The sequence below is a fragment of the Mus caroli genome, unplaced genomic scaffold (genome assembly GCF_978045245.1).
Source record: "Mus caroli unplaced genomic scaffold, Mus_caroli_1 scaffold_1, whole genome shotgun sequence".
Classification (NCBI taxonomy): Eukaryota; Metazoa; Chordata; class Mammalia; order Rodentia; family Muridae; genus Mus; species Mus caroli.
The window spans coordinates 87,775,805-87,799,854 of NW_028227256.1; the positions used below are offsets into that span (position 1 = coordinate 87,775,805).

At 50.3% G+C, this 24,050-nt stretch overlaps 1 protein-coding gene across 2 annotated transcripts; it reads left to right on the forward strand.

Annotated features, from left to right (window-relative positions):
* The first annotated feature begins 612 nt into the window (after positions 1-612).
* Scly (selenocysteine lyase) lies at positions 613-23,256 on the forward strand. 2 transcript variants are annotated; one of them, XM_021163457.3, is made up of 12 exons: positions 613-741; positions 2,811-2,923; positions 5,040-5,140; positions 7,350-7,530; positions 9,892-10,019; positions 10,237-10,401; positions 11,376-11,482; positions 17,602-17,638; positions 19,192-19,275; positions 19,736-19,835; positions 21,221-21,296; positions 22,251-23,256. In XM_021163457.3, the coding sequence occupies exons 1-12, from the start codon at positions 689-691 to the stop codon at positions 22,402-22,404; spliced, it is 1,299 nt and encodes a 432-aa protein (XP_021019116.1). In that variant the 5' UTR covers positions 613-688; the 3' UTR covers positions 22,405-23,256. The 2 variants fall into 2 exon arrangements, with proteins under 2 accessions (XP_021019116.1, XP_029333862.1); XM_029478002.2 differs by having other exon boundaries at positions 721-799.
* The last annotated feature ends 794 nt before the right edge of the window (positions 23,257-24,050 follow it).

Genomic DNA, 24,050 nt, shown 5'->3' on the forward strand with positions numbered 1-24,050 from the left:
AAAAAAGATTTTTATGTGTATGAGTCTGTGTGTATGTGTATCTGTCTGCACTTACTTACGAGCACCATGTGCGTGCCTAGTGACTATAACCTTCCATAATTTTAACAGCCCTGCTTAGCTCACCTCTGATCCAGATCGCCTCAAAAGTATCAACACATAACTTAATAATTTCACGCAATTAAATCATCCGCGAAGGCGGATCTGGGGTATCCTATGTCCAGCGAGCACTGGCTGCCAACCCTTCCAGGCGCTCAGTCTTGGCTGCTGCGGTGCCTCTCATTGCACCGCGCATCCTAACGCTTTTACTTCCATCAACTTTGCGGCGACCGGTGAAGTCACTGGTCCTTCTGTCACTGGTGACAGCCCAGGAAAGTGGGCTCTCTGAGCACGGTACCAGTAGCTGGAGCACCCAGATGACTCGCCATTAGCGGCGCGCGCTTTGCGGATGACCGGTTAGATAGGACCGGCAGCGCGGTGGCCCAACTGAGGCTGTCTCCAGCTCCGCCCCACTGCCACCTGACCCCGCATGACCAATCAACCAGTCAGGGGCGGAGGCAGGGCCCGTGCGGCTCACAAATTGGCCAAAACGCGAAGCGCAGCCAATGCGGATACTCGGAGACCCGAGGCTCCGCCCATTCAGAGACTTCGGGGCGTTCAGGCTTGGGGTGACCTGCCGGCGATCAGGGGGATGGACGCAGCGCGAAATGGCGCGAGTGGCAGTGTGGAGAGCCTACCCGACAGGTGCGCTCCCTTCAAGGAGCCCGCAGGGCCTAGGGACACCTGGTGGACCTCAGTGAGGGTATGGTGAGGCGGGAGGAAGGGACACGCAGAAGTGTCCGGCCACATGAACCGGGAGAGGACAGGCTACCGCCCAAGCTGAGGGCAGAAGGGGGCCCGCGAGTGACAACTGTGCCGAGTGTGGCCACATCATCCTCCCGTGTTTCGGGCTTCTTTCCAGGGAATGGGCTCTTCTTGGAGGTTGGAACTGGCAGCCGAATCGCGATTATCTGCATTTTACAAGAATCGCGGCTGCTTAGAGTCTAGTATGGCGTGGCTGTGGGACGGGGGTGGGGTGGGGGTGAGGGAACTTTGGGGACGATCTCTAAGGCCCATTTGACCACCCGAAGGTTTAAAGTGGACTTTGGGGAGGGAGCCCTAGGGGCACCAGGACAATGGGGGAGACCGGCCTTCTCTTGCGGTCCACTGGGCTGTGGGACCTCCTCCCCTGGCGCGAAAGGAACGGGAGGTCCTGGTTCAGCCTTCTCCCACCCAGGAATGTGTCATATCAGAAGCCCCCTCTCCATCCCCATCTCATTTTTTTTCTTTCTCTTTTCTCTTTTACCCCCGGTCCCTCCTCCACCTCAGCCCCATAAGTCCTCAATATGTAGTCCAGGCTACTCCTGCCTCCTCCGATGAGGTGGAACTTGCCTATAATCAGGAGGATTGTGATTTGGAGGCCAGCTTGGATCACACAGTGAGAACCTGTCTCATAAAGGCCTAAGCCTGGTGGCTTGAGCCTATACCAGACGTTTATTAAGCAGTTTCACTTTCTCTAAGAAGCCCGTTAATAACAGAGTCAGTCGCTGATAAAATGCAAACCATAAACCAGTTCGGCCAAGCTATAGGTGGGAAATCCAGTCACTCGGCGGGCCTGTGGGTGTGCAGCACTTTGGGGGCTCTTTATTACTAGGAAGGAACAGACTTGGGACTCAGGCAAAGCCTGCAGCAATGGGAATTCCAGCCCCAGGGTGGTCAGGTAGGTCCACATTACAAGGCCCAGGCGTGCAAGATCAGGTGACTCCGTGGCACTTAAAGCAAAGATAGGAGATCAAAGCTTCTTCCTGCCTGATCTGCTGTGCTCTCCTGGACATAGTTGGGCAGTGTGTTCCGGCTCACCACTGCATTGGCTTGAACACTGGTTTGATTTAAAACCAAGTGAAATAATGACGGTTTTCAGGCCTGATTGCCTACCATAGAGATTTCCAAAGGTCTGGGACCCTGGTGAGAGCACAAGCAGATAACTCTCCTTAGAGAGGGTCTCTGGGGCTTTGAACTCTGTGTCCTGTGGATGAAGTTCCTACATAGGAAGACAAAGCCTGCTTGCTCCTGGAGCTGCTCATCACTGGCTCCCTAGAGAGAACACTAAACATGTGACTCTTGGGTCAGATGATGAATGGGACCACAGGGGAAGACAGGGAGGGAGGGAGGAAGGAAGAGGGCCAGGCTGCAGCCTACAGTTTCCAGTCGAACCCTAGAGCCTCATCCAAACAGATCTGCTGAAGCACAGACTTTAAAAAGTTTAGGTAGAGTGGGGGTGGGGCAAGAAAAACTGAAAATGCAAGTTGCCCCAGGGAGAGACCTGCCCAGTAAAAGCCAGGGAGGGGACAGCCATAGCCCTGGGAAGCCTCCAGCAAAGACCGAGTACAAAGCTCCTTCCTAGAGGCAGTTCCTGGAGGACTGGAAGGGGCAGATGGCTCCAAGTTGTTGGGAAATTACCCAGGGGAATGTGGGGCTCCCCAGCCATTGGCAGATCCTTCCTCCCTCCCTTCCTGGAATTGGGCGCATCTCTGGCCTCCAGTCATCAGTCAGCCTCGTGCTAGGGGAGATTATGGCCATCTTGTATGGGGCAGCTACTGGGTGACTGGAAACCATGGTGTCTCCCATCAGGAGGGAGAACATGGAGAGCTGAGGCCTAATGGCTGACCTGGGCCTTCACTCTAGATGCAGAGGACCCTCCCTGTGGTACCCCAAAAGAGTGTTGCTGCCTATACACTGCCTCCCCAAACTTTACAGGCTATTCTGTCTTCCAGGAAGGTCTATATGGACTATAATGCCACCACACCTCTAGAGCCCGAAGTCATCCAGGCTGTGACAGAGGCCATGAAGGAAGCCTGGGGAAACCCCAGCAGCTCCTACGTGTCAGGTAATCTAGAAGAATCCATGCCTCTTAGAGAGAGTGTATACTAGCCTGATTTGGTGGAGTGTGCCTTTAATCCCAGCACTCAGAGGCAGACTTATCTCTGAGAGTTCAAGGCCAGCCTGGTCTACAAAGTGAGTTCCTGGACAGCCAGGGCTACCTAAACTGAGAATCTGTGTCTCAAATCAAAACAAACAAACAAAAATGGGGGGGGGGGCATGTATAAAGATGTATAAAGTGTATGCTTACATGAGGTGGTTTTGTTTGGGATTGGGGTGAACTTTCTTTTTTCTTTCAACTTTAAAGTTAGTACAATGCCTATATTGCTTAACAGAATTCCCAAGAGTTTTTTAAAGCACACTTTAGAAAAATGGAAACAAAATAATTACATTCTAATCTTTAAGCATTGTGTCACTAAAGTCTACATAGTGTCTTCTATGTAAACTAGCATCATGTTACAATTATACACCTGACTTGACTCTTAAAGTCTTCTGTCCCTGTATGATATCCTAGCTAGGAACTACACATCTGACAGGCTGGGATTAAAGGTGTGTACCACCACTGCCAGGCTTATAATTATATTCTTACTTCTTTCTAGTTTGCCTTTGTGGTGTAGAGTTTTAAATTTTTGCATTTTTGGGTGATAATTTGCTGCAAGTCAGTAGTTAAAAAGACAGCATAACACATTTTCTCTACGGACTTGGAGGCTAATCATGCTTTGCCTTCCTAGTTAATGTTTATCAGCAGAATGGCAAGGGCCCCGCACCCAGCCCTGCACTGTGTGATTAGGGTGACTAAGACAAACCACATTAATGATGGTTTATTGGGAACTGAGTGCCAGCCAGGGGACTAAAGATGACCCAAGCTAACTGATGTGCCACCAGGCCTTACTGGTACCTCTGTCCCTCCGTAAGGGGTTTGCTGGGTTTCATAGCAGTTGCTTATTGAAAGCTCCCCAGCAACTCGGTGACACAGACTTTCCAGGTCAGATGCTAGTCACCCATTAACTTGTCTGTTGCCTTATTTCTGGACATTGCCATCTGCCTAATGTCCCCTGTAGAATAGTCAAATTTCTGTTAGGATACACTAGAGAAGGCCAAGAAAATTAAGGGTAAACAGGAAGTGGGGCACACAGTGGGAGATCGTTGCTGGCCTGGGTGACATCCCAGCTGCTTTCTGTTGATATTTGAGTAGAATGCCAAGAAGGGAAAGAAAAGTGAAAATCATGAATCACAAATGTTTGCCTGTCTGTTTTCAAGGCAGATGGGATCTCACTGTGTAGCTCTGGCTTCCGGGAATTTACTCTGTAGCCCAAGTCTGCCTCAAATTCACAGAGATCCACCTGTGTCTGCCTCCAGAGTGCTAGGATTAAAGGCACGTACCACCACCCCAGCTCATCACAGATGTTTCAGTGTGTCACAGTATTAGGTTTTAAAATCTACAGCAACGTGTGCTGAGGTTCTGTGGGAAGAGTTTGAGTGTTCCAGATGTGGCCTTGCTCCAAACAGCCAACATTTGGAAGTGAGCGGAGGAGGGGAGAGATTCTGGCCTACTGGGCAGCATGGGAAAGCTGGTCTGGACCCAGCATCAAATGTAGGGACCACTGGTATGTTGGCTGAGAGCCCCGTAGAGCCACCTTTCTCTGACACAGTGTCCAGTGCAACTGGGCAGCAGCCAGGACACCTAATCAACCTTCCTCCTGTGTCTCCCAAGGCTGACCTGAAGTTGAGAAAAGGCACTGGCTGACCGGGTGTGTAAAGCCTCACGTTCTGTTTGGTTACTTCTGTGGTTCCTTGGCCTATCTTGAATGGTGGGAAGGTGGGTGGCTAGCCATAGCACCCCCTCCTCTGGCATCCAGTAAGAAAGAAAAGCTGTGCTGGGGGAGCCTAGATTCCCCCCAACCAAGCTGCCCCTGGCTCTCGCTGAGTTCCGGTGGTGGGCACTGACTTCCTAAGTCTCTCAGTGTGGCCCCTTTGCTGATGCCCCGCCAAGTGGTAGGGAAGTGTGCTCCTTTTAGTGGGTGTGTCTCCTTTTAGAATCATCCCAGTCCTTGGCTTCCCTTATCTGGTTGCTCTGTTAGATGTGGAATTGCTAGTAATGACCATGTTTTTTGTCCTTCAAGGTAGGAAAGCCAAGGACATTATAAATGCAGCTCGAGCAAGCCTGGCCAAGATGATAGGTGGAAAGCCCCAGGACATCATCTTCACTTCTGGGGGCACCGAGGTAAAGCACCGGTGGGGTGGGGGTGGGGTCACATCAGGGACAGTTGTTAGCTGTGGATCACAGGTTACTTCAGCCACAGCAGTTTTTAGATTAAAAGTCAATTGGTTTGGGGGTTTTTGTTTGGTTGGTTGGTTTTGATTTGTTGGTTGATTGGTTGGTTGGTTGGTTGGTTAGTTGATTGGTTGATTTTTGCTTCTTGTTTTTTGTTTTGTTTTGTGTCTGTAATAGGCATTGACCAGGACATAAAAATGTCACTTAGGAAATAGATCCAGTAGAAAAGAACTGGTGAGACCTCTCAGGGAAGTGACAGACATCTCATGGGGCCTCCTAAGAAGTTCTGACCCTGCTTTGCAGATTGAAGGATGTGGGTTCTTTTAAAACCCATCTGCTGACTCAGTACAGCCTCTTAAAATTCTGACAATGAACCCTCACAAATTAACTCATGTAGAAGCCAGGAGTCAAGGCTTCTGGAAGATTAGCTGCCCAATGAGAAGGGTGGACACGCCCCAAACCAAGACTGTAAGAGCTCCCATAACTAGGCAGACAGCTTTAGCAAGGATAGACAGTTGGTCAGAGACAGTGTGTCAGTGCGAACACTTGCTGCGAGACTAGGTGGCCGCACATCTTGCTTGCTCAGGACAGGCCTGGACAGCCATTGTTCGTACAGTAGTAGAGCATAAGATTGTCATGTGATTGAGTGGGCGGATAGTAGGGAACCCTGCTGAATGGTGCTGCCACTGGACCCAGGAGTCAACTTCTGCTGTTCAGCAGAGATGGGACCAAGAAGTGACATTAGAAAGTCCTTAGCTGCTGCCTCAGCTCCTCTGTAGTGTCTGACAACAAAAGGTTTCTCAAAGCAGATGTGGATAGCATCTACTTTAAAGGAGAGCATTTGGCTGGGCAGACGAGGCAGGAAGATCACATGTATGAGCCAAAACCAACCAGGGAGACACTGAATTGTGTCCCAGCAAACAGTAACAGATAAACTTTGCATTATCGGAGAACACTTCGAGGAAAGTCAAAGAGCATTTAGAAAAGGCTTTCATCTCACAGAGCTGACCAACAGCTAGCACCCAGGACAGCTGGGGGACTCACACAACTCACAGGGGGATAACAGCCAGCGAGTCAGAGACTTTGTATTAGTCAGCGGTCTCTAGAGTCACCGAACTTATGGGTAGTCTCTATATAGTAAGGGAATTTGTTGATGACTTACAGTCTGAGGTCCAACTCCCAACAATGGTCAGCAGCAGCTGTGAATGAAAGTCCAAGGATCTAGCAGGCAAGCACAAGGCAAGCAGGCAGATCCCACAAGGCAAGCAGGCAGAAGGAGAGAAAGAGTGTAAATCTTCCTTCTTCCAATGTCCTTATGTAGGTCTCCAGCAGAAGGTGTGGCCCAGATTAAAGGTATGTGCTACCACGCCTATAATCCCAGATGACCTTGAACTCTCACATCTCCCTGTCTTAATGTTTGGAATTCATAGCTACTATGCCTCAAGATCTCCATACCAAGATCCAGATCAGAAACTTCTATCTCCCAGCCTCCAGATTAGGATCACTGGTGAGCCTTCCAATTCTGGATTGTAGTTCATTCCAGATATAGTCAAGTTGAGCACCAGGAATAGCCATTACAGATTTGAACACAGGTGCAGCCATGAGGGGAGCACCAGGGCTTTCTACCCTTCCCAGCCTCTCCTGACCAGTGCAGAAGTGTAAATACTAGTGCTAACTGGGAGTCATGTACCCTGAGGCAGATCAGGTGACTCACAGGCTCAGGGGAGCAAAGAAACTCTGAGGCAGGCTCTGCTGGCTGTGATCTGGGGCCAAGTACTGTGTGTGGAATAACATGCGCTCCGATGGCAGGGGTATATTTTAACTTTAATTTGACTTTTTATTTTTTTCTTTCATCTTACATTTGTGCCTGTGTATCCCTCCAGATCGTGTTCCTCCAGCGTGGGGTGGAATTCTTCTTCTTGTCAGATTTATGTAATATGAAAGTTTGGGCTTACTAACAAAACAGACACACTTGAAGTGAGCTCTAGAGTATTTAATGTTCGGAGCTGTCTGAAGGCGCAGGTCTGTCAGGAGGTTGGTTTTCTCTGGGTTTTTCCTTTTGCTGTGTTAGGCAGGAAGGAAAGTAATGAGCGATTGAGAGCTTCCTCTTTCTCTGCTGGCAGCTTTGGTGAAGGCTCTCCCTGTTGTGTCTCTGCAGTCAAATAATTTAGTAATCCACTCTATGGTAAGATGCTTCCATGAACAGCAGACCCTGAAGGGGAACATGGTTGACCAGCACAGCCCGGAAGAGGGGACCAGGCCCCATTTTATCACTTGCACAGTGGAACACGACTCCATCCGGCTGCCCCTGGAGCACCTGGTGGAAAATCAAATGGCAGGTTAGTGACCGTGGGGACCATCCTGGACCTCAGTGAGGAGATAGAGAGGCCACTCAGAACCCGGTTCACACACCCTACAAACGTGTGTACCGAATCGTTTTGGCCTTTTCAGAAGCTGATGGCTGTTCCCACTGTTCTTACGTTCAGCTGTTATGGATAAAGCTGCATAAACCGCCTAGGGAGAGTGTTTGTGTGGGAGTTGGATCAGAATTGCTGGGTCGTACAGAAACCGAATTTAAGCTGAGCAGTGGCTGTGGTGGTGGTGGCGGTGGTGGCGGTGCATGCCTTAAATCCCAGCACTCGGGAGGCAGAGTCAGGCGAATCTCTGTTAGTTCAATGCCACCCTTCTATGAAGCTAGTTCAAGGACAGGTAGGGATGCACAGAGAGACCCTGTCTTGAAACCATGTTTGACAGATTCTTGGGTAGACTTGATTAACCTCAGCCTTTGCTTCCCAGCCAGTGTCACCATCTGACACCACCACCACCAGTCTCTTCTCCTTGCTGGAGCTTCTTCTCTGTCTGTTCTGTCGCAGTCACCATCATAGGGCCAACCTCTGTGGTCTTTCGGTGCCTACCGTATTTTCACGCTGTCTTGGCTATTTTGTATACGTCTCCTTTGTAGGACTGTCCGCTCATGTTCTTGGCCTTTCTGGTTTTATTTTTGCTGTTTGGTGGTGATGGGGATTGATCGCAGGACCTCAAGTGTGCTAGGCCAGTACTCCGCCACTAACAGTGCCTCAGTCCCTTGCCCTAAGTTTTACTGCTTATCTTTTTATTGACTTACAAGAATTTCACATATATTTGACACAAGCCAACTAACTTTTGATGAGGTCTACTTGCTTTTGGTCTTTATTTTTGTTTTCTGTCTTGTGTCATATATAAGAAGACTTCACCCTACCCCATGTCATGAAGATGCCATCCCAGCGCCTTTTTCAGTTTTGATTCTTACGGTTAAGTCTGTGGTGCACTGTGAGCTAGGAGTAAGAATTTGTGTCTTTGGAGATTGGCTCTCTGTTTTATGTTTTGAAAACTAGATTTTATGTACAGCAGTGCAATTGAGATATTAAGCAACGCTCTAGTAGAATGATTTGTTTTATCTAACCTCTTGCTTCCAATCTCTGTATCACCAAATCTGACATTTTGCTCAAAGATGGAAGGTGACCCGTTGATGACAGCCATAAGGGCCACTGAGACATCCCATGGGGCTGGTCTGTGTGTCCTCTAGTATGGTGGAACCCCAGCTTTGGTTCACAGAGTTCCAGGGGTGCTTCTCTCCAGATCGCCCTGTGAGAGACCCCAACACTGGCCCAGGTAGGAAGAAAAGTGGGAGACACCTCCGGATCCCCAGAAATGGCTTCAGATGGATTCCTTTTGTCGTGTCTTTTCTGATGCCTGACTCTATCTGGTCCATGTGCGCTGGCCTGTTGTCCCTCTATCTTTTGCCACAGTAGCGTTTTTTAAAATAATTTTTCAAAATAAAAGTGAATTTTCTTACAGATTCACTTATAAGAATTTATGTAAGCGAGGCTGGTGAGATGGCTCAGCAGGTAAGAGCACTGACTGCTCTTCTGAAGGTCCTGAGTTCAAATCCCAGCACCATATGGTGGCTTTCAACCATGCGTAATGAGACTTGATGCCCTTTTCTGGTGCATCTGAAGACAGCGACAGTGTACTTATTTATAATAATAAATAAATCTAAAAAAATAAATAAATAAAAGGATTTATGTAAGGAATGAATGTGCCACCCGGAAGAGCAAGACATGCTGAAGAAGACTTCTCTCTCTCTCTGTGTCTCTCTCCTCTCTCTCTCTCTCTCTGTGTCTCTCTCCTCTCTCTCTCTCTCTCTCTCTCTCTCTTTCTCTCTCTCTCTCTTTGGAGATGGAACATGGTTGATCTCATATTTTGCACACAGCCATGGTCATGCACAAATCCATCCCAAGACACAGAGTCTGGGGTGGACTTGCGCACACTGGCTGACTTTGTTCTGACTTCTTTAAGGAGTGTCTGTCTGCAGATGATGGGACAGCCAGCTGTTAGACTCCACTAACTGTGGGCAGAAATTGGCTAGAACCTATCCCAGTTCTCTGTGGGCCTTTTGTCTGGCCCTGGAAAATCCTCTTTTTGCTATTTCTCCCTGGATGCATCTGCTAATGTGTCACCTAAGGTATTGCCTGTTGCCATGGTGAGGCTAACTTCCTGTAGCTATTCACTACCCAAGCCTTGCTGTTGTGAGGCCTGAACTTCTCAGTGGACAGCACTTCTAATGGCGTCTGAACTTGGATGATACATTCCTCGTTTTAAAAATAGAATTGTGGAGTTATTTGCATGGCTAACCTTAGTATGTATGTTTTGTATCTCAGAGGTCACTTTTGTCCCAGTGTCGAAGGTGAATGGGCAGGCAGAGGTCGAGGATATCCTGGCGTCTGTCCGTCCCACCACATGTCTTGTAACCATCATGCTGGCCAATAATGAGACGGGCGTCATCATGGTGAGTTGGCCTTTTTCTTTTCAAGGAGGCCCCAGGGTGGCCTTGACATGAGTACTTGACATGAGTATTTCCACGTGTCTGCACCAGGCCTGGCCTTTTTTCTGTCCTTGACTCTGTAGGTAGCTTAGCTCCACCCTTGGCAGCTCACGCCATTCATTCTGCCCCCATCTAGTCAGAACCACAAACTCATTGCGATGCTTGCTTCTTCTTGCTTCAGCCTGTCTCCGAGATCAGTCGTCGTATTAAAGCCCTGAACCAGATCCGGGCTGCCTCGGGGCTGCCCCGAGTCCTGGTGCACACAGACGCTGCTCAGGCACTGGGGAAGAGGCGAGTGGATGTCGAAGACCTGGGCGTGGACTTCCTGACCATCGTGGGGCATAAGGTATGTACACACGGGCCGCCTTCCCTCCATATTGACTTAATAGTCTCGGCAGGGTGGAACCCTCGGCACCGCTGTCCATGACTGAATATGTCACTGTCGTTATCCAGTGAGCTCCAGGTGCCCGATAGGGACCAGGTGCTAAGATGCAGTGACAGCAACTCAGGAAGGGCCTTGTCCCCGAGAGCTTTCGGTGCAGGTGTGTAACAGCTAGGATGACCTCTGACAATCGGTGACACAGATAGCAGGGCACCCCAACCCACACGGAGCCGGGGAAGGACATAGCTACGGGTTGTGTGGGGGATGAATGGCTGTGGTTGCCGGGGAAACACGCAGAGGCCTCATTTGCCCCCATGGAGGACCCTGCCAGCATAGGAGAGATGGGTCCAGGAATCTGTTGCTTCCTCTAACTTAATTGAACTATGACTTCTCAGCAAGAAGGTTTGGTCTCAGTGACTCTTCAAAGTGCAGTTCAGAAACAAGGTCACAGCAAAGACCCTCCCCAGAGCTTCTGTTTGGCTTTCTAGCACCTGACAAGGACCGAGACGTTCTGTCCTCAGTTTTGCAGCACAGTCCTTAGTTGGTCTCTAAAGGAGCACACAAGCTGGCCTCACACAATGACACTTAACCCTTTGCCTCTTACCACTGGGAGGCATAGAGTGCTGCCATTCTGGCCCCATCATCCTTCACAATCCAGTTGTGTCATGTACAGGCTCCTCTCAACACAGGGCTGGAACAGGAATGCAACACCTGCCAGTCCTTAGGCTGGGCTGGACCCTGAACCTGAGGGCTCTTGTGACTCTCATACACCAAAGTCATAGCAGAAAGCCAGCCCAGGCCACGAGGAGATGTCAGGGAGCATGCTCTCCCAGAGCTGCCCAGAGCACCTTGTGCCTCTCGCACTCAGACAGGAACGGAGCAGGTGGCCGGCCAGGCAGCTCCCAGTGAGTGAATGACTGGTTTTCCCTCCCTTCCAGTTCTACGGCCCCAGGATCGGTGCTCTGTATGTACGAGGGGTCGGTAAACTTACCCCCCTGTACCCCATGCTGTTTGGAGGTGGACAAGAGCGGAATTTCAGGCCAGGGTAAGGTTAAAAGTCCATGAGCTTCTGTCCAGCTGACCAAACGCTCCTGTCAGAGGAGTCTGCGACATCTCACCATTTCTCTCTCTCAGAAGTGCAATCTACATCACCCCAAACCAGGATTGGTCCTACTGATTGGTTTCCACAGTGGAACTCAGATCTGTAGTGTCTTGGGGGGGACTCAGAGCATGCAATAGGAGTCCCCTTCTCATAAATGCTTCAGAGTATTGGGTTCCCTGTGTGCTGCAGCGCTCTACTGTTCTCTGCAGTGGGGGCTCAGCAGGCACAGAGGGTGCCCCGTTTTCCTTTGTGAGAGCCCCGGGACTCCACTACTTGCATGGTGTTTCACCCTCAAATCAGTGATGGCACCACCTTTGTTAGGATGTCTGAGGAGGTGGAGACAGTTTTGGCTCCTTGGCACGCACGAGCTCCACAGCCAGAACCAGCTGTCCAGAAACACTGCTAAGGGAAGGCAAGAACTGCCTCCATCTGAAGCCCACAGGCAGGTAGGCCAGCCAATCAAGAAGAAGAAACACCAGGCAACATCTGCTGTAGCACATCCTCCTAGGATAGGACAGTGTGCTGCTCCTCGCCAGCCATCACTAAATACACCCCCAGGCTTCCACCCAGAGGCTGTGTGAACACCTCAGGCCTCATCATGGTGTCAACAGAGACACTAAAGGGCCCCTGGAGTCTCCAGGCCTCTACAACAGGACACATCCTCTTTGGATATCAAGTGAGAGCTATGGCTCCTCCTCACTGGCAGCATTGGGATGCAAGCCCTCTCTCTGCACAGCACTCAGAGCAAATCAGGAAGAGCAGAAACTGAGCCAAGATACAAATGTGAAAATGTCCTGGTATCTTGACAAGGACTAGAGAGATCTTAAAGCAAGTGTAAGGAGATCGCCAATGGATGCCAACCCCAAGAGAACAAGGTGAGACAGCAGACTCCATGACGTGCGTGACAGCAAGGGATCTTGGGAGCACTCAAGATGAGTGAGGGATGGGAGCACCATGTGAAGATCCAAGTAAACATTCAAACTAAAGTCTGTAGTAACCAGGGTGGCTTTGTGGATGGACTCACATCGTCCTGCAGGACAGCGGGTCAAAGGAAAGAAACAAGGGAATGAGAGGGAGGGGGGAGAGAGAGAGAAAGCAGACACCAGGGATAGGAAACTGGACAGAGCATCAAGGACCTCGGAGGCCATCAAAAATGGTGTGACACATACGCTATTGATCTCCCCAAATGAGAGAAGACAGAACAGGGCTAAAAAATGTCACTTGAGGAAATAGAGCTGGCCATACTGGCTCGAGAATGTCACTTGAGGAAATAGAGCTGGCCATACTGGCTTGCGCCTTTAATCCCAGCACCCAGGAGGCTGAGGCAGGTTGGAGCTTTGTGAGTCCAAGGCCAGCCCTGTCTACAGAGAGTTTTAGGACAACCAGGGCTGCATAGTGAGACCCTGTCTTTAAAAAAAAAAAAAAAAAAAAAAATCAAAACCAAAATGGTGATGATGGTGATGGTGATGAAGATAACGACAGATAGCCAGCCCCTCAGATGTAGTAAGAGACATCCCACCAATTCAGAAGACTTGAAGCACAGAACTAACAAGCAAAAAGCCAGGATAAACCTAAAGAAATGTATATTGAGACATTTAAATGTGTAACAGTGCAAGATAAACCCTTGAAAGCAACCAGAGACAGATGACTTCTGACAGACAAGAGGAAAGTGCTTTGAATGACACTGGCTTCCCGGGGTTATGCACCTTGCTGAGAACAGTTAAGCTAGAATCTCACACCTGGTTAGCAGGTCTTTAGGTCTGAAGAGGAAGTCAAGGTGTGGCCAGGTGGAGAGAAACTGAGAGAAGCTGAGAAAAAACAAACAGTAGGAAGCCCTTCTCCTCTGGGCTTTTCTTGAAGCATTAAAAAAAAAAAAAGATTTGTTGGCATATGAAAGATTAGAACAGTGTCTGATGCAGTTATCAATGTATATAAAGTGAATATTTAAAATAGTTGTGTAAAGGAGAAGCCGTAGAAGAAGGGATATTCCTATATATGTTTGGCATTTGTAGACTCATGTATCTCAAGCTAGCCTTGAACTCTGACCCTCCTGCCCTTACCTCTCAAGCACTGGTTCTACAGGGCATGTTTCACCTGACTCTATATCTCATCTGATCAGGTAAAATGGTAATATCAATAGGCTGAAAAGTTTTACTAACACATAGCAGTATATAATATATTAATATAATGCATATCATTTTCATAGTCCCTGGGGGCGGGGATCTTTTACAAAGAGATGTATCCCAAAATTAAACTTTAAAAACTGTGCAGTACCCCCCTCCCAAAAGCAAGCAGGAGTGTCTGGAAGAATAGCTCACTGATAGGATGCTCACCTGGAATACATGAGGCTGTGGTCTGGGTAGCGCCACAAGAAAGAGGGGGTGGGGGGAACGGGTTCTAGTCCTGCTGCCTTAGTTTACTTTCCTGTGATAAAACACTTTGGCAAAAGCGACTAGAGGGAGGAAAGGTTTCTCCTGGCTCACAGTTCAAGAGTTCACGCAGTCCATCATGGCGAGAAGTCCAGGCAGCCGGAGTTTGTTACGGCACAGCCTTCACCAGGAAGCAGAGTGATGACTGCTGCTGCTCTGTCCTCTTTCTCCACATTCACAGTCCAGAATCCCAACCAGGGAATGGTGCCGCCCATAGTGAGCAGGCCTTTCCACCTCAATGAATGTAAAGAGATAATCTCTCCAGGCATGCCCAGAGCCCCATCTCTTAGGGTATTCTAGACCCTATCAAGGTGAAAACTAGCACTAACCATCACAGTTGCCATTTCAATAATGATGTCAAATGTAAACGATTTAAACACATTTCATAAAAGAATTCTTATGGGCTGGAGAGATCCCTCATCTGTGAAAAGCACCTGCTATTCTCAGAGAAGACCCAAGTTCTGTTCCCAGCACCAAGAAACTTGACTGGATCACAACCATCTGTAACTCCAGCTCCAGGAGACCCAGTATTCTCTTCTGGCTCCTGAGATACCTATACTCATGTCCACATACCCCACCACATGGACAGCTCAGGCTACCTTGGGGAAGCAGGTGTGGCTTTCAAATCCTCGCTGCAATAGACTCCCTAGCACAGGCAGAGAAGACACCGTGTCCAGTCCACCAAGGAGCGCATACAGGCACCGGACAGATAGTGAAAGAAGAAACAGCTGGCCGAGAGCTCGGTGGTGAACTGGCCCAGCATTTGTGAGGCCCAGGAGAGGAAGGAGGAAGGGAAAACTCCTTGGTTACAGCTGGAAATCTCAGGACTGTGTTCTCCACCACGGCTTCATCCACTAGACAGTGAAGGAGATGGACATCTCCACAAGTGCCTTGGCCAATGTGCTGCATCACATGGGGTCACATGCCCTCCCCCCTCCCCCCCAACTGTAGCCAGGAACTGGGATCACTCACAGTCCTTTAAGCAGGCCTTAGGGCAGTTAAAAATGGAAACTTAGAGAGAGTGCTCTCTAGCCATTGGTGCCTGAGGCAATGACAGAGCCAAAAAATCCCCAAACAGCTGCAAACAAAGAACCCTCTTCTAAACAAAGGAGAGTTGCAGGCCTGAGAAAACTGAGCAAGACCACAAGCTCAGCGGCCGAAAGGGAAGTGTGTATCTTAAAATGACTAAAAATAGCTGAGAAGAAAAAATGTGAAGACAGGGCCTAAGCTCCTGTATGAAGAACCAGAAAGTGGGGAGCAAAATGAGCCCTGGAAGTGTAAGAAGTTCCAGCTGGGAAAACAGATCAATGAAGCCAAGAGGGGTTCTATAAAACAAACAAACAAAATCTCCAATTCTAGTGCTTCAGAGATAGTGACAGAAAAACCAGGAATTCAAGGATAGCCTCAGCTACATGGACAGCTCAGGCTACCTTGGTGACCCTGTAGGAAGAGTGACAAAGAAGAAAGGAAAAACTCCCGACCAGGAGTGACAGGTCACATCAGACCCTGCCAACATCAGAGCCCTATAAGGAAGGAACTGCCCCGCAGTTGTTAGTAAATCGCTAGACTGGAACCATGACTCTTTGGAAATGGAATGTAGCTTTAAAACTTCCCCCAAAGAAGCCAGGCAGTGGTGGTGCACGCCTTTAATCCCAGCACTTGGGAGGCAGAGGCAGGCGGATTTCTGAGTTCGAGGCCAGCCTGGTCTACAGAGTGAGTTCCAGGACAGCCAGGACTATACAGAGAAACCCTGTCTCGAAAAACCAAAATAAATAAATAAATAAACCCTCCCCAAAAGAAATTTCCATCCCTGGATGGTTCTAACTAGATCATGTCCAATGTCTGAGGAACATCAGATCTGTTTCCAGAAAAGAAGAGGAGGGGACTTTAGGGTTTCTATAAAGCAAGTATCACCAGTGTGGAAGGCTGCTCAGGGTCAAAACCACCAGTGTAATCCACTGTGCCAACAGGCTCCCGAGTAAAAACACATGTGGTTGTCTCATTAGATGCAGAAAAAGCATTTGACAGAGTCAACTCCAATTCGTGTTAAAAGCTCTCAAATGGTAGGGTGAGAGGGAAGTTTCCTAGCCTGGGGAGGGCTCACCTCTCTCACCCTGCAGTTACCATCATCAGCTCTGTGATGGAGACCATGTGTTTGGAAACTGGGTGAAGACCACTGTCAACTTGCTGGAAGTTCTAGGCAGGCAGGAAAAGGAAACAGTGGAAGCCACGTGCCAACCCAGATCAGAGCACGAGGCTGCCTGTGCTGAGCCTCCAAGGAAAGCACTTCCAGCTCAAATGAAGTTGCAGTATAAGGTGAAGCTTTAAGAATGTGTGTGTATACTAGTAGTGGACAGGTGGATATTAAAAAGGCCATTTACAATGAAAAATACTCAGGTCCAAGCCCACTAGAATGTTTAGGAATTGCATGCTGAAACTAGAACCCCAGGAGATACAAACAGGCAACTTCCCGAGCTCACGACTGAGAAGATCTGACGTAGTAAACACGCTCAGCTCTTTTGTAAACTCCCAGAGCATAGATCAGGGACGCTGTAGACATACAGCACTCAGGTGACAAACAAGTACAGGAGGTCGATGGGGGAAAGCCAGCTTTTGATGATCCTATTTCACAGTCAGAAGGTACTTCCGATTCACTTCATATTGTCAGTATTAAGCCGATACCACAGGCAAAGACCAAAGTAAACCAATGTCTCTCATGAGTTTGTGTGAGAAAATATTTATCAGAATGTCAGCAAACAGAATTCTGCAGAACCAAAAGGACATCACAGGCAAAACCATGAATGAGCCTTACACTGACTACACCAGGCATTGTCTCAAAATGATTTAAACACAGAGCATAAAATATAAAACCTGTATTAGGGAAGGGAAAGGAAAGGTGAGAACCTGCCAGGACCCAGTCAAGGCAGCAAGTTCTCAGACTTCATAGCAAATCACTCACTAAAGAAAACCTGGGTAAGCTGGATTTTGTCAAAAATGAAGCTTTGTTGGTCTGAGAGGTAGCTCAGTCAGCAGAGCTCATGCTACGAGACGAATCCCACCCCTGGCACTTGTGTAAAATCTGTGCATGGCAGCCTGATTCTCTCTCTGGCGCTGGGTCAGATGGAGATGGGTGGGTGGATCCTTAGAGCTCCCAGACTAGCTCATCCCATCCATCAGTGAGCACCGGGTTCAGAGAGACCCTGTCAGGTGGGAGGTGACTGAGGAAGACGCCTGGTTCAACACCCGCTCTCCACATGAACACATACGTGCAGGGCCCCTGCATGCACTCATAGGAGCATCTCACATGCATTTAACAGTTGCTCTGTGAACAGCTTTACTACTAACAGACCAGCTGCCTACTGGGAAAATATGTTCAATGACAGACCGGACAACATCAAGAGTTGCCCCGATACATACACACATATATACATACATACATACCTCAGGGAAGAAAGGATTTCTGTGAACACACAGTTCCAGGTTACAGCTCATCATAGCAGGGAAAGCAAGGCTACAGGAACTTTAAACCGATGATCACATCCCATCCACTATCAGGAGCAAAGAGCAGTGAATGCCTGCAGGCTCAGCGCTCAGCAAGCTTTCTTACACTACACTGTGCCTTGTCTCTTGCAGGACCGAGAACACGCCCATGATTGCTGGCCTTGGGAAGGTATGTCTGCTGATGCCAGGAGTGTACTGATGACAGAAAGCCTGGCATTTCCTTGGCGAGGCTGGCGAGTTAGAGCCAGATGTGGTGTACTCGTGTCGTCTCAGTACTTGGGAGGTAGCGGCAGGAGGGTGAGGAGTTGAAGAGACTTTCGTTCTTTGTGGTAGGGTGAGTTGCTCCTGCCTAACAGTTGAAAGGGAAACCCAGGCCGGCGAGATGGCTCTGTGGTGACATTGTCCAGCCTGACGATCCAAGTGTGATCCCCGAGGCCCACATGGCGAGAAGACAGAACTGACCAGACACTTGTCCTCTGGCCTCTGCATGTGTTTGCGCACACGTGCTAAATAGAATTGTTTTAAGGGGAAACCCTCTGAGCCTCTTCCTGAATGAGAGATGGCAATGCTGGCCTTGTTGCAGGTGGTCAGGCCTGCTGGCCCCTAGCGAGTCGAAGGATGTGAGGTACCCAAGTCAGGTGTGGCACTCTTGGCCTGTCTCCTCTGGAGCCTATGCTCTGCTCACTCTTCAGGAATGGCAGGGCAAGGATAGTCACTTCGCATCCACAGGAGGGAAGCAGGGAGAGATGGCCATTGCCCGGGTCACTCTCTTTTCATTCAGCCGAGGACCCCAGCCCAGGAGATGAAGCTGCCCACATTCTGGGTGGACCTTCCCTCTAAAGTTAAGTCTTTCTGGAAACACCCTCGAAGACCACACACCCACAGTATGTTGCCATAGTGACTCTAATGCCAGTCTAGTTGACAATGGAAACTACCTATCTGCTTTGGGAGACCAGACCACGCAGGTCCCTCCACGTTCTCTGTCGTCCTGACATGTCCCCCACTTTCCAGGCCCTCACTCACAAAGCTGGGAGACCCCTTAGGGCTCCTCGTCCTCAATCATGGATCTGGGATAACAGCTGTGGCTGTCTCTTCTTCCTGTGGGTTGCCAATCCATCTCTGTCCATTTTCCTGGCCCGCAGGATGAAGGATGAAGGATGAAGTAGTCCTCGTCCTTAGTTGGGTATCTGCTATGGTTTCTGTGGGCCTCTGGTACAGCAGTTAGCATGACCTTTACATATCACATCAGGTCATCTCAGCCCTGACTAGAGCTAATTACATGCCTACCAGGCACTTACATTCCGATTCTGCCAGCCTAGGCTCTCTGAGTGATCTTCACCAAGGCGGGCAGCTGCCCAGGAGGCGCTGTCTGCTGCCTGCCGATGGAAACTCCTATTCCCGGTGACTATCTCCTTGGACCATCTGGGACCTGAAGACCTGTGCACTCCCTTCTCAGGAGTGAGCCTGCTGAGCTAGTTGTGTCCTTTAGTGGACTGATGCGCCTTAGGGGCTGAGATTCCCTCAGGGTTTGTTTGCTGTTCTGCCTGTGACACCTGGATGGAGCCTTTGGGAAGCACCTGGTGACCCTGCAGGGACCACGCAGGGCATCTTGGCACACTCTGCAGAGGCTTAGCAGAGGCTGGGAAGGCTGTTTACAACTGTCTGGTCTCCAACCCCAGGAGACCCACACTGTCCCCCACTGTCCCATGTCTGTGTCCCCAGGCTGCTGATCTGGTGAGCGAGAACTGCGAGACTTATGAGGCCCACATGAGAGACATCCGAGATTATCTGGAGGAGAGGCTGGAGGTGAGAGGGCGAAAGGCCAGCCCTGCAGCCTTGTCTATGCACCTGGGAGACGTCCTAGGGTGGGACAGTGCAGGGAGCATGGTGGCACCAGACACTCTCCCTGTGAATGACACTCAGTCTGGGGACCAAGGGAAAGAGGGGACAGGACTGGGCTGGAAGTTAGCTGGCATCAGAAATCCCAAAAGGGGACCCTGTTCTTTCTCACAGACATGATCGTGTGTGAAGGATGAACATGTTCAGTATGTTCACTTGTGCTAGCTTTAGGGTCCGTAGTCTACTGCAAAGCTGTTACAGGATAAACACACGCTGAGACTGTTTCCAAAAACATCTCGATATCAACCAGTTGATGGGAAAGGGTGACTTTGAAGTGATCATTGACTAATTATTCCTGGTGTGTGTGTGTGTGTGTGTGTGTGTGTGTGTGTGTGTGTGTGTGTGTGTGTGTGGATTTTGCTTTTAGGCTGCGTTTGGTAAGAGAATCCATTTGAACAGCCGGTTCCCAGGGGTGGAGCGGCTTCCAAACACGTGCAACTTTTCCATCCAGGGCTCCCGGCTTCCAGGTGACTACCGCTCTTAACCTGGTCCCGGGTATGTTGGGGAGTCATGAGTTGGGTCTGAGCCAGGCCCTGATCCCGCCCTTGAGTTCTCTCAGCACAATGCAGTTGACATTAACAGGGTGTAGGACATTTGCCAGAGACACTGGTTAGTGCAGCCAGGAGGGCAGAGAGCAAACTGTGCCCAGGTCAAGCCAAAGAAAAGCAGTCCAGGCTAAACAAGCTGGCCTGCTTCTACTCAGTCAAGACAAGAAAATGCAGAGGCCATGTGACACCTGGCCGAGGGCAAAGCACAGGATTCCGAGTTCAGGTGGCATCATCCTGGGAGCACTCACTCCCCAGTTCCCAAACCTGGTGGCCACGTCTGTATGTGTGGCTTCTCCTCTTCCTCCTTCTCCTCTCTTTCTTCTTCTTCTTCCTCCTCTCCCTCTCCCCTTTCTCTTCCTTCTTCTTCCTTCGAGACAGGGTTCCACTGTGTAACCTTGGCTGTCCTTGAACTCACTCTGTAGACCAGGCTGGCCTCAGGCTCACAGAGACCTGCCTCTGTCTCCTGAGTGCTGGGATCAAAGAATCATCACCGCCAGGCTATGATCTATCTATCTATCTATCTATCTATCTATCTATCTATCTATCTATCTATCTATCTATCTATTTTAATGTTTGTGAGGGCTGTCTGCAGGAATGCCTACAGGCCATAAGATTCCATTCTATATGGTTTTGAGAGACCATGTGGTTGCTGGGAACTGAGCTCAGGACCTCTGGAAGAGCAGCCAGTGCTCTTAACCACGGAGTATCTCTCCAGCCCTTGGCTTTTGACTTCTTGGAAGAGGGTGTCACCCTCATCTCCCTGGATCAGAGGGGAGCCTGATGGGACATGCTGGGACCTAAGGCTGAAGCCCATGCTTGATGAGAGGAAGCAGTTTTGCTTTCTCAACCCTCCAGACCTCCTGTGGAGGAAGCTATTCTCCATCTGTGCCCAGTGATGACCTGTGTTGATTTAAGTGTGACAGGGATTTTGGGGGTTTAACTACACCAGCATCTCTGGAGTTTTAGGGTTTAACCCAGGCTTGTGAGAGAGAAGAGGACAATGTGCCTTGGGTGAGCACAGCCGTAGATAGCCACCCTCAGTACTACCTGGTGCCAAACCTGTAAGCAAGGCAGCCTGTAGGAACCCCAGTGCCCTTGAGGTGGCTGGCTAGAGTACCACTTCAAAGCCAGTCTTAGGAGGCAAAAGAGGGCTGGCCTTTCTGTGGCTGCAGGAAGTAGTTTTCCTGGAGTTCTGCCTGCACTGGGGGAGTCAGCAGGTGGTGGCTGGGAAGCAGGGCCAGAAGGCTGGGAGGGCTAGGAGATGGTTCAAGTCCTGCATCTGGGGACACATTCTGTCTTCACAGGGTACATGGTCCTTGCACAGTGCCGGACACTGCTGGCCAGTGTGGGAGCATCATGCCACTCAGATCACGAGGACCGGTGCGTATTAGCAACACTCAACTCGCAGGTTAATGACAACTCGGAGCCTAGCCCCTGAACTACAGACTCACAGCATGGGAGAAGGGTTCTGCTCCTGGCTGGGAGCCGGTATGGGTCCCTGTGGATCAGAGTGAATGGGTGAATGGGCGTGGTTCTAGGGCAGCAGACAGCAATCAGTCCTGGGTCCAGAGCTGGTAGGACAGTTAGGTGGGCATGTGAATGGTCCCTGTGCTAACCAGGAGAGGAGGACAAGGACCAGGCTCTCCGGAATCAGTGGTTCACAGAAGAGAGAAAGGACCTGGCCACACAGTGCCTGGAGTCCAGCACCTGATGGCCGAGGCTCCCTTAAGGAGCAGGGAGACTGAGGCCGGCTGGGAAGCAGGGGGCGGGGGGAGGTACAGATGGGAAGGGCACATGGGGTCCCCCAATTAAGCACTAGATGGCATTGCTCAAAGAATGTTTACCATGGCCAGGCGTGGTGGCACACGCTTTTAATCCCAGCACTTGGGAGGCAGAGGCAGGCGGATTTCTGAGTTTGAGGACAGCCAGGGCTACACAGAGAAACCCTGTCTCGAAAAAACAAAAACAAAAAAGAATGTTTACCATGACTCCAATACAGGAAAGGCCCAGGAGCCAGGGCTCAGTGCAGAGCTGAACATAGTTGGTAGAAGCATGGGAGGAAGGTGTTAGGGCTAGAGAGCGATATGCATGTGAAACACAAATGGGTACCAGAGAGAAATGGAGAGTGTTAGGGGGGCTTACCTATGTCGGCTTGGAGGAATGTTTGGGCCAGGGAGTCTGGGGACAGGAAGACCCCAAACGGTGTCATCAGGTCAGGTAGGTGGGCACTGCGGGGACCCAGCACATCCACAGCTTGAGGGCCTGGCTGAGAGGTAGGAGGAGCACAGAGGAAAGTATGTCCTCTGCAGCAGCGATGCTCTCCCTCCTCTGCAGGCCATCCCCAGTGCTGCTGAGCTGCGGCATTCCTGTGGACGTGGCCCGGAATGCGGTCCGGCTCAGCGTGGGCCGCAGTACCACCAGGGCTGACGTGGATCTCATCGTACAGGACCTGAAGCAGGCCGTGGCCCAACTGGAAGGGCGGCTCTAGAACTAGCAGCCGCTCTCTGTAGCCAGCTGGACTTTGACCACTCGATCCATAGGAAACCGCTTGCAAAAGCCCTTGGTCCCTAAGCTGCCCCATCTCAAGAGCTGCATTGAGATGACTTGTCCTACTGTGGGGTGCAGAGTGACGAGGGGCTGCCCACCGCACAGAATCCCACCCCAGCACCCATCCTTACAAGCTCAGGACAGCCATGTCACATAGGACTTCCCCCTGTCACCTTCTGACAAAGGCCACAGGGGAATAGGAATATTCAAGTTATCAGGCAGCCTGCCAGGACTGCCTGACCCCAGAAGGCACCTTGGTCAGAAGACAAAACCCAAGTCTTGGTCCAGTGTCACTTAGCTGCTAGTGTGAGAATAGGAAAGTTGATTTTGATTCCCCCTCCTTATCCCCCTCCCCGACCCCCGTGACTTCCCTTGTGCACCTACAGACACACCCCTCTCCAGTGCAACCCTGCCTCTGTCTGCCTTCAGCCAGCCACTGCCCACCTGCCTCCCTGGCCTGATGGTCCACAGATGTCCCATGCCTTGTCCCCGGAGGTCGAAGCTTACCCTGCCTTCTACTCAGGGATCCACCTCCAGCGTGGTGCCGGGAGGCTGGTGCCTGAGCTCAGTCTTTGCCAAAGTGGGAAATCTGATCATTTCTCACTCATATTCCATTTTAATTTTATTTTGCAAAAGGCTGTGCCATCTTGAGGATGCATGGCACACATCGCACCAAGGAATATAGGAATGTCTTCCTGGAGGCTGCTTTTTGGGTCTGTGGACCAAAGGATGACGCAACCGTGAAAACAGTTGTCAGAAATTAAATGAACTAATGAAAGATGTCTGCACCTGCTGAAGTGGTCTGGGCTTTCTCTGGTGGTGGTGGGAGAATCTCTGTCTTGCTGCTCACAGGGATGTACACTTGTCTGTCTGTCTGAGCTGAAGGGGAGGAGGTTTCTGATGTACCATTGTGAAATGACACTGCAGCCCCAGGGCTTGAAAGGGACTTCTGGTAGCCTGAGGTTGGTCTCTGATCAGCAGCTTCCTGTGGCACCAAGGTGACCCCACGTTAGTCCTGACTTCCCCAGCCAAGGACCATGGATGGTCCAGACTCCCAAGAGTGCTGTGGCCAGAGGGGGCAATGTGGGCCTGTGAGGTCATCCCCTCAGCCTTACCTTAATCCAGCAGCCAAGGCAAGCTCCTCCAGTGTCAGTGCTGAGAACAGCCAAGGACTGGATTTCAGATACAAGCCAGCCAGACACAGTTGCACACACCTTTAATTCCAGCAATGGGTGGATAGAGACGGGTGGATCACTGTTCTCTGTGAGTTCCAGACCACTACTTAGTGAGACCCTGTCTCAAGTAAACACAGAGAGAGAGATTGAGAGAATGTGTGTGTCTGTGTCTTGGGTGCCTCGGGTGATGGCATTTAGACTCTAAGGCTATCGCAGGGGTCTCCTGGGTAACCTGCTATTCTATCACTGAAGTGTTTCCTGGGGCAGGTTTCTGAGCCTGAGCTGACTATAGCTGTGAGCACCGCTGGCTGGCTGGCTGGCTGGCTGGCTGGCAGGCTGGAGACCCATCCCAGGCCAGGAGCCCTGCTGAGGGGTGCTCTCACTTCACTCTGTAGATGGTAGGGCTCCAGCC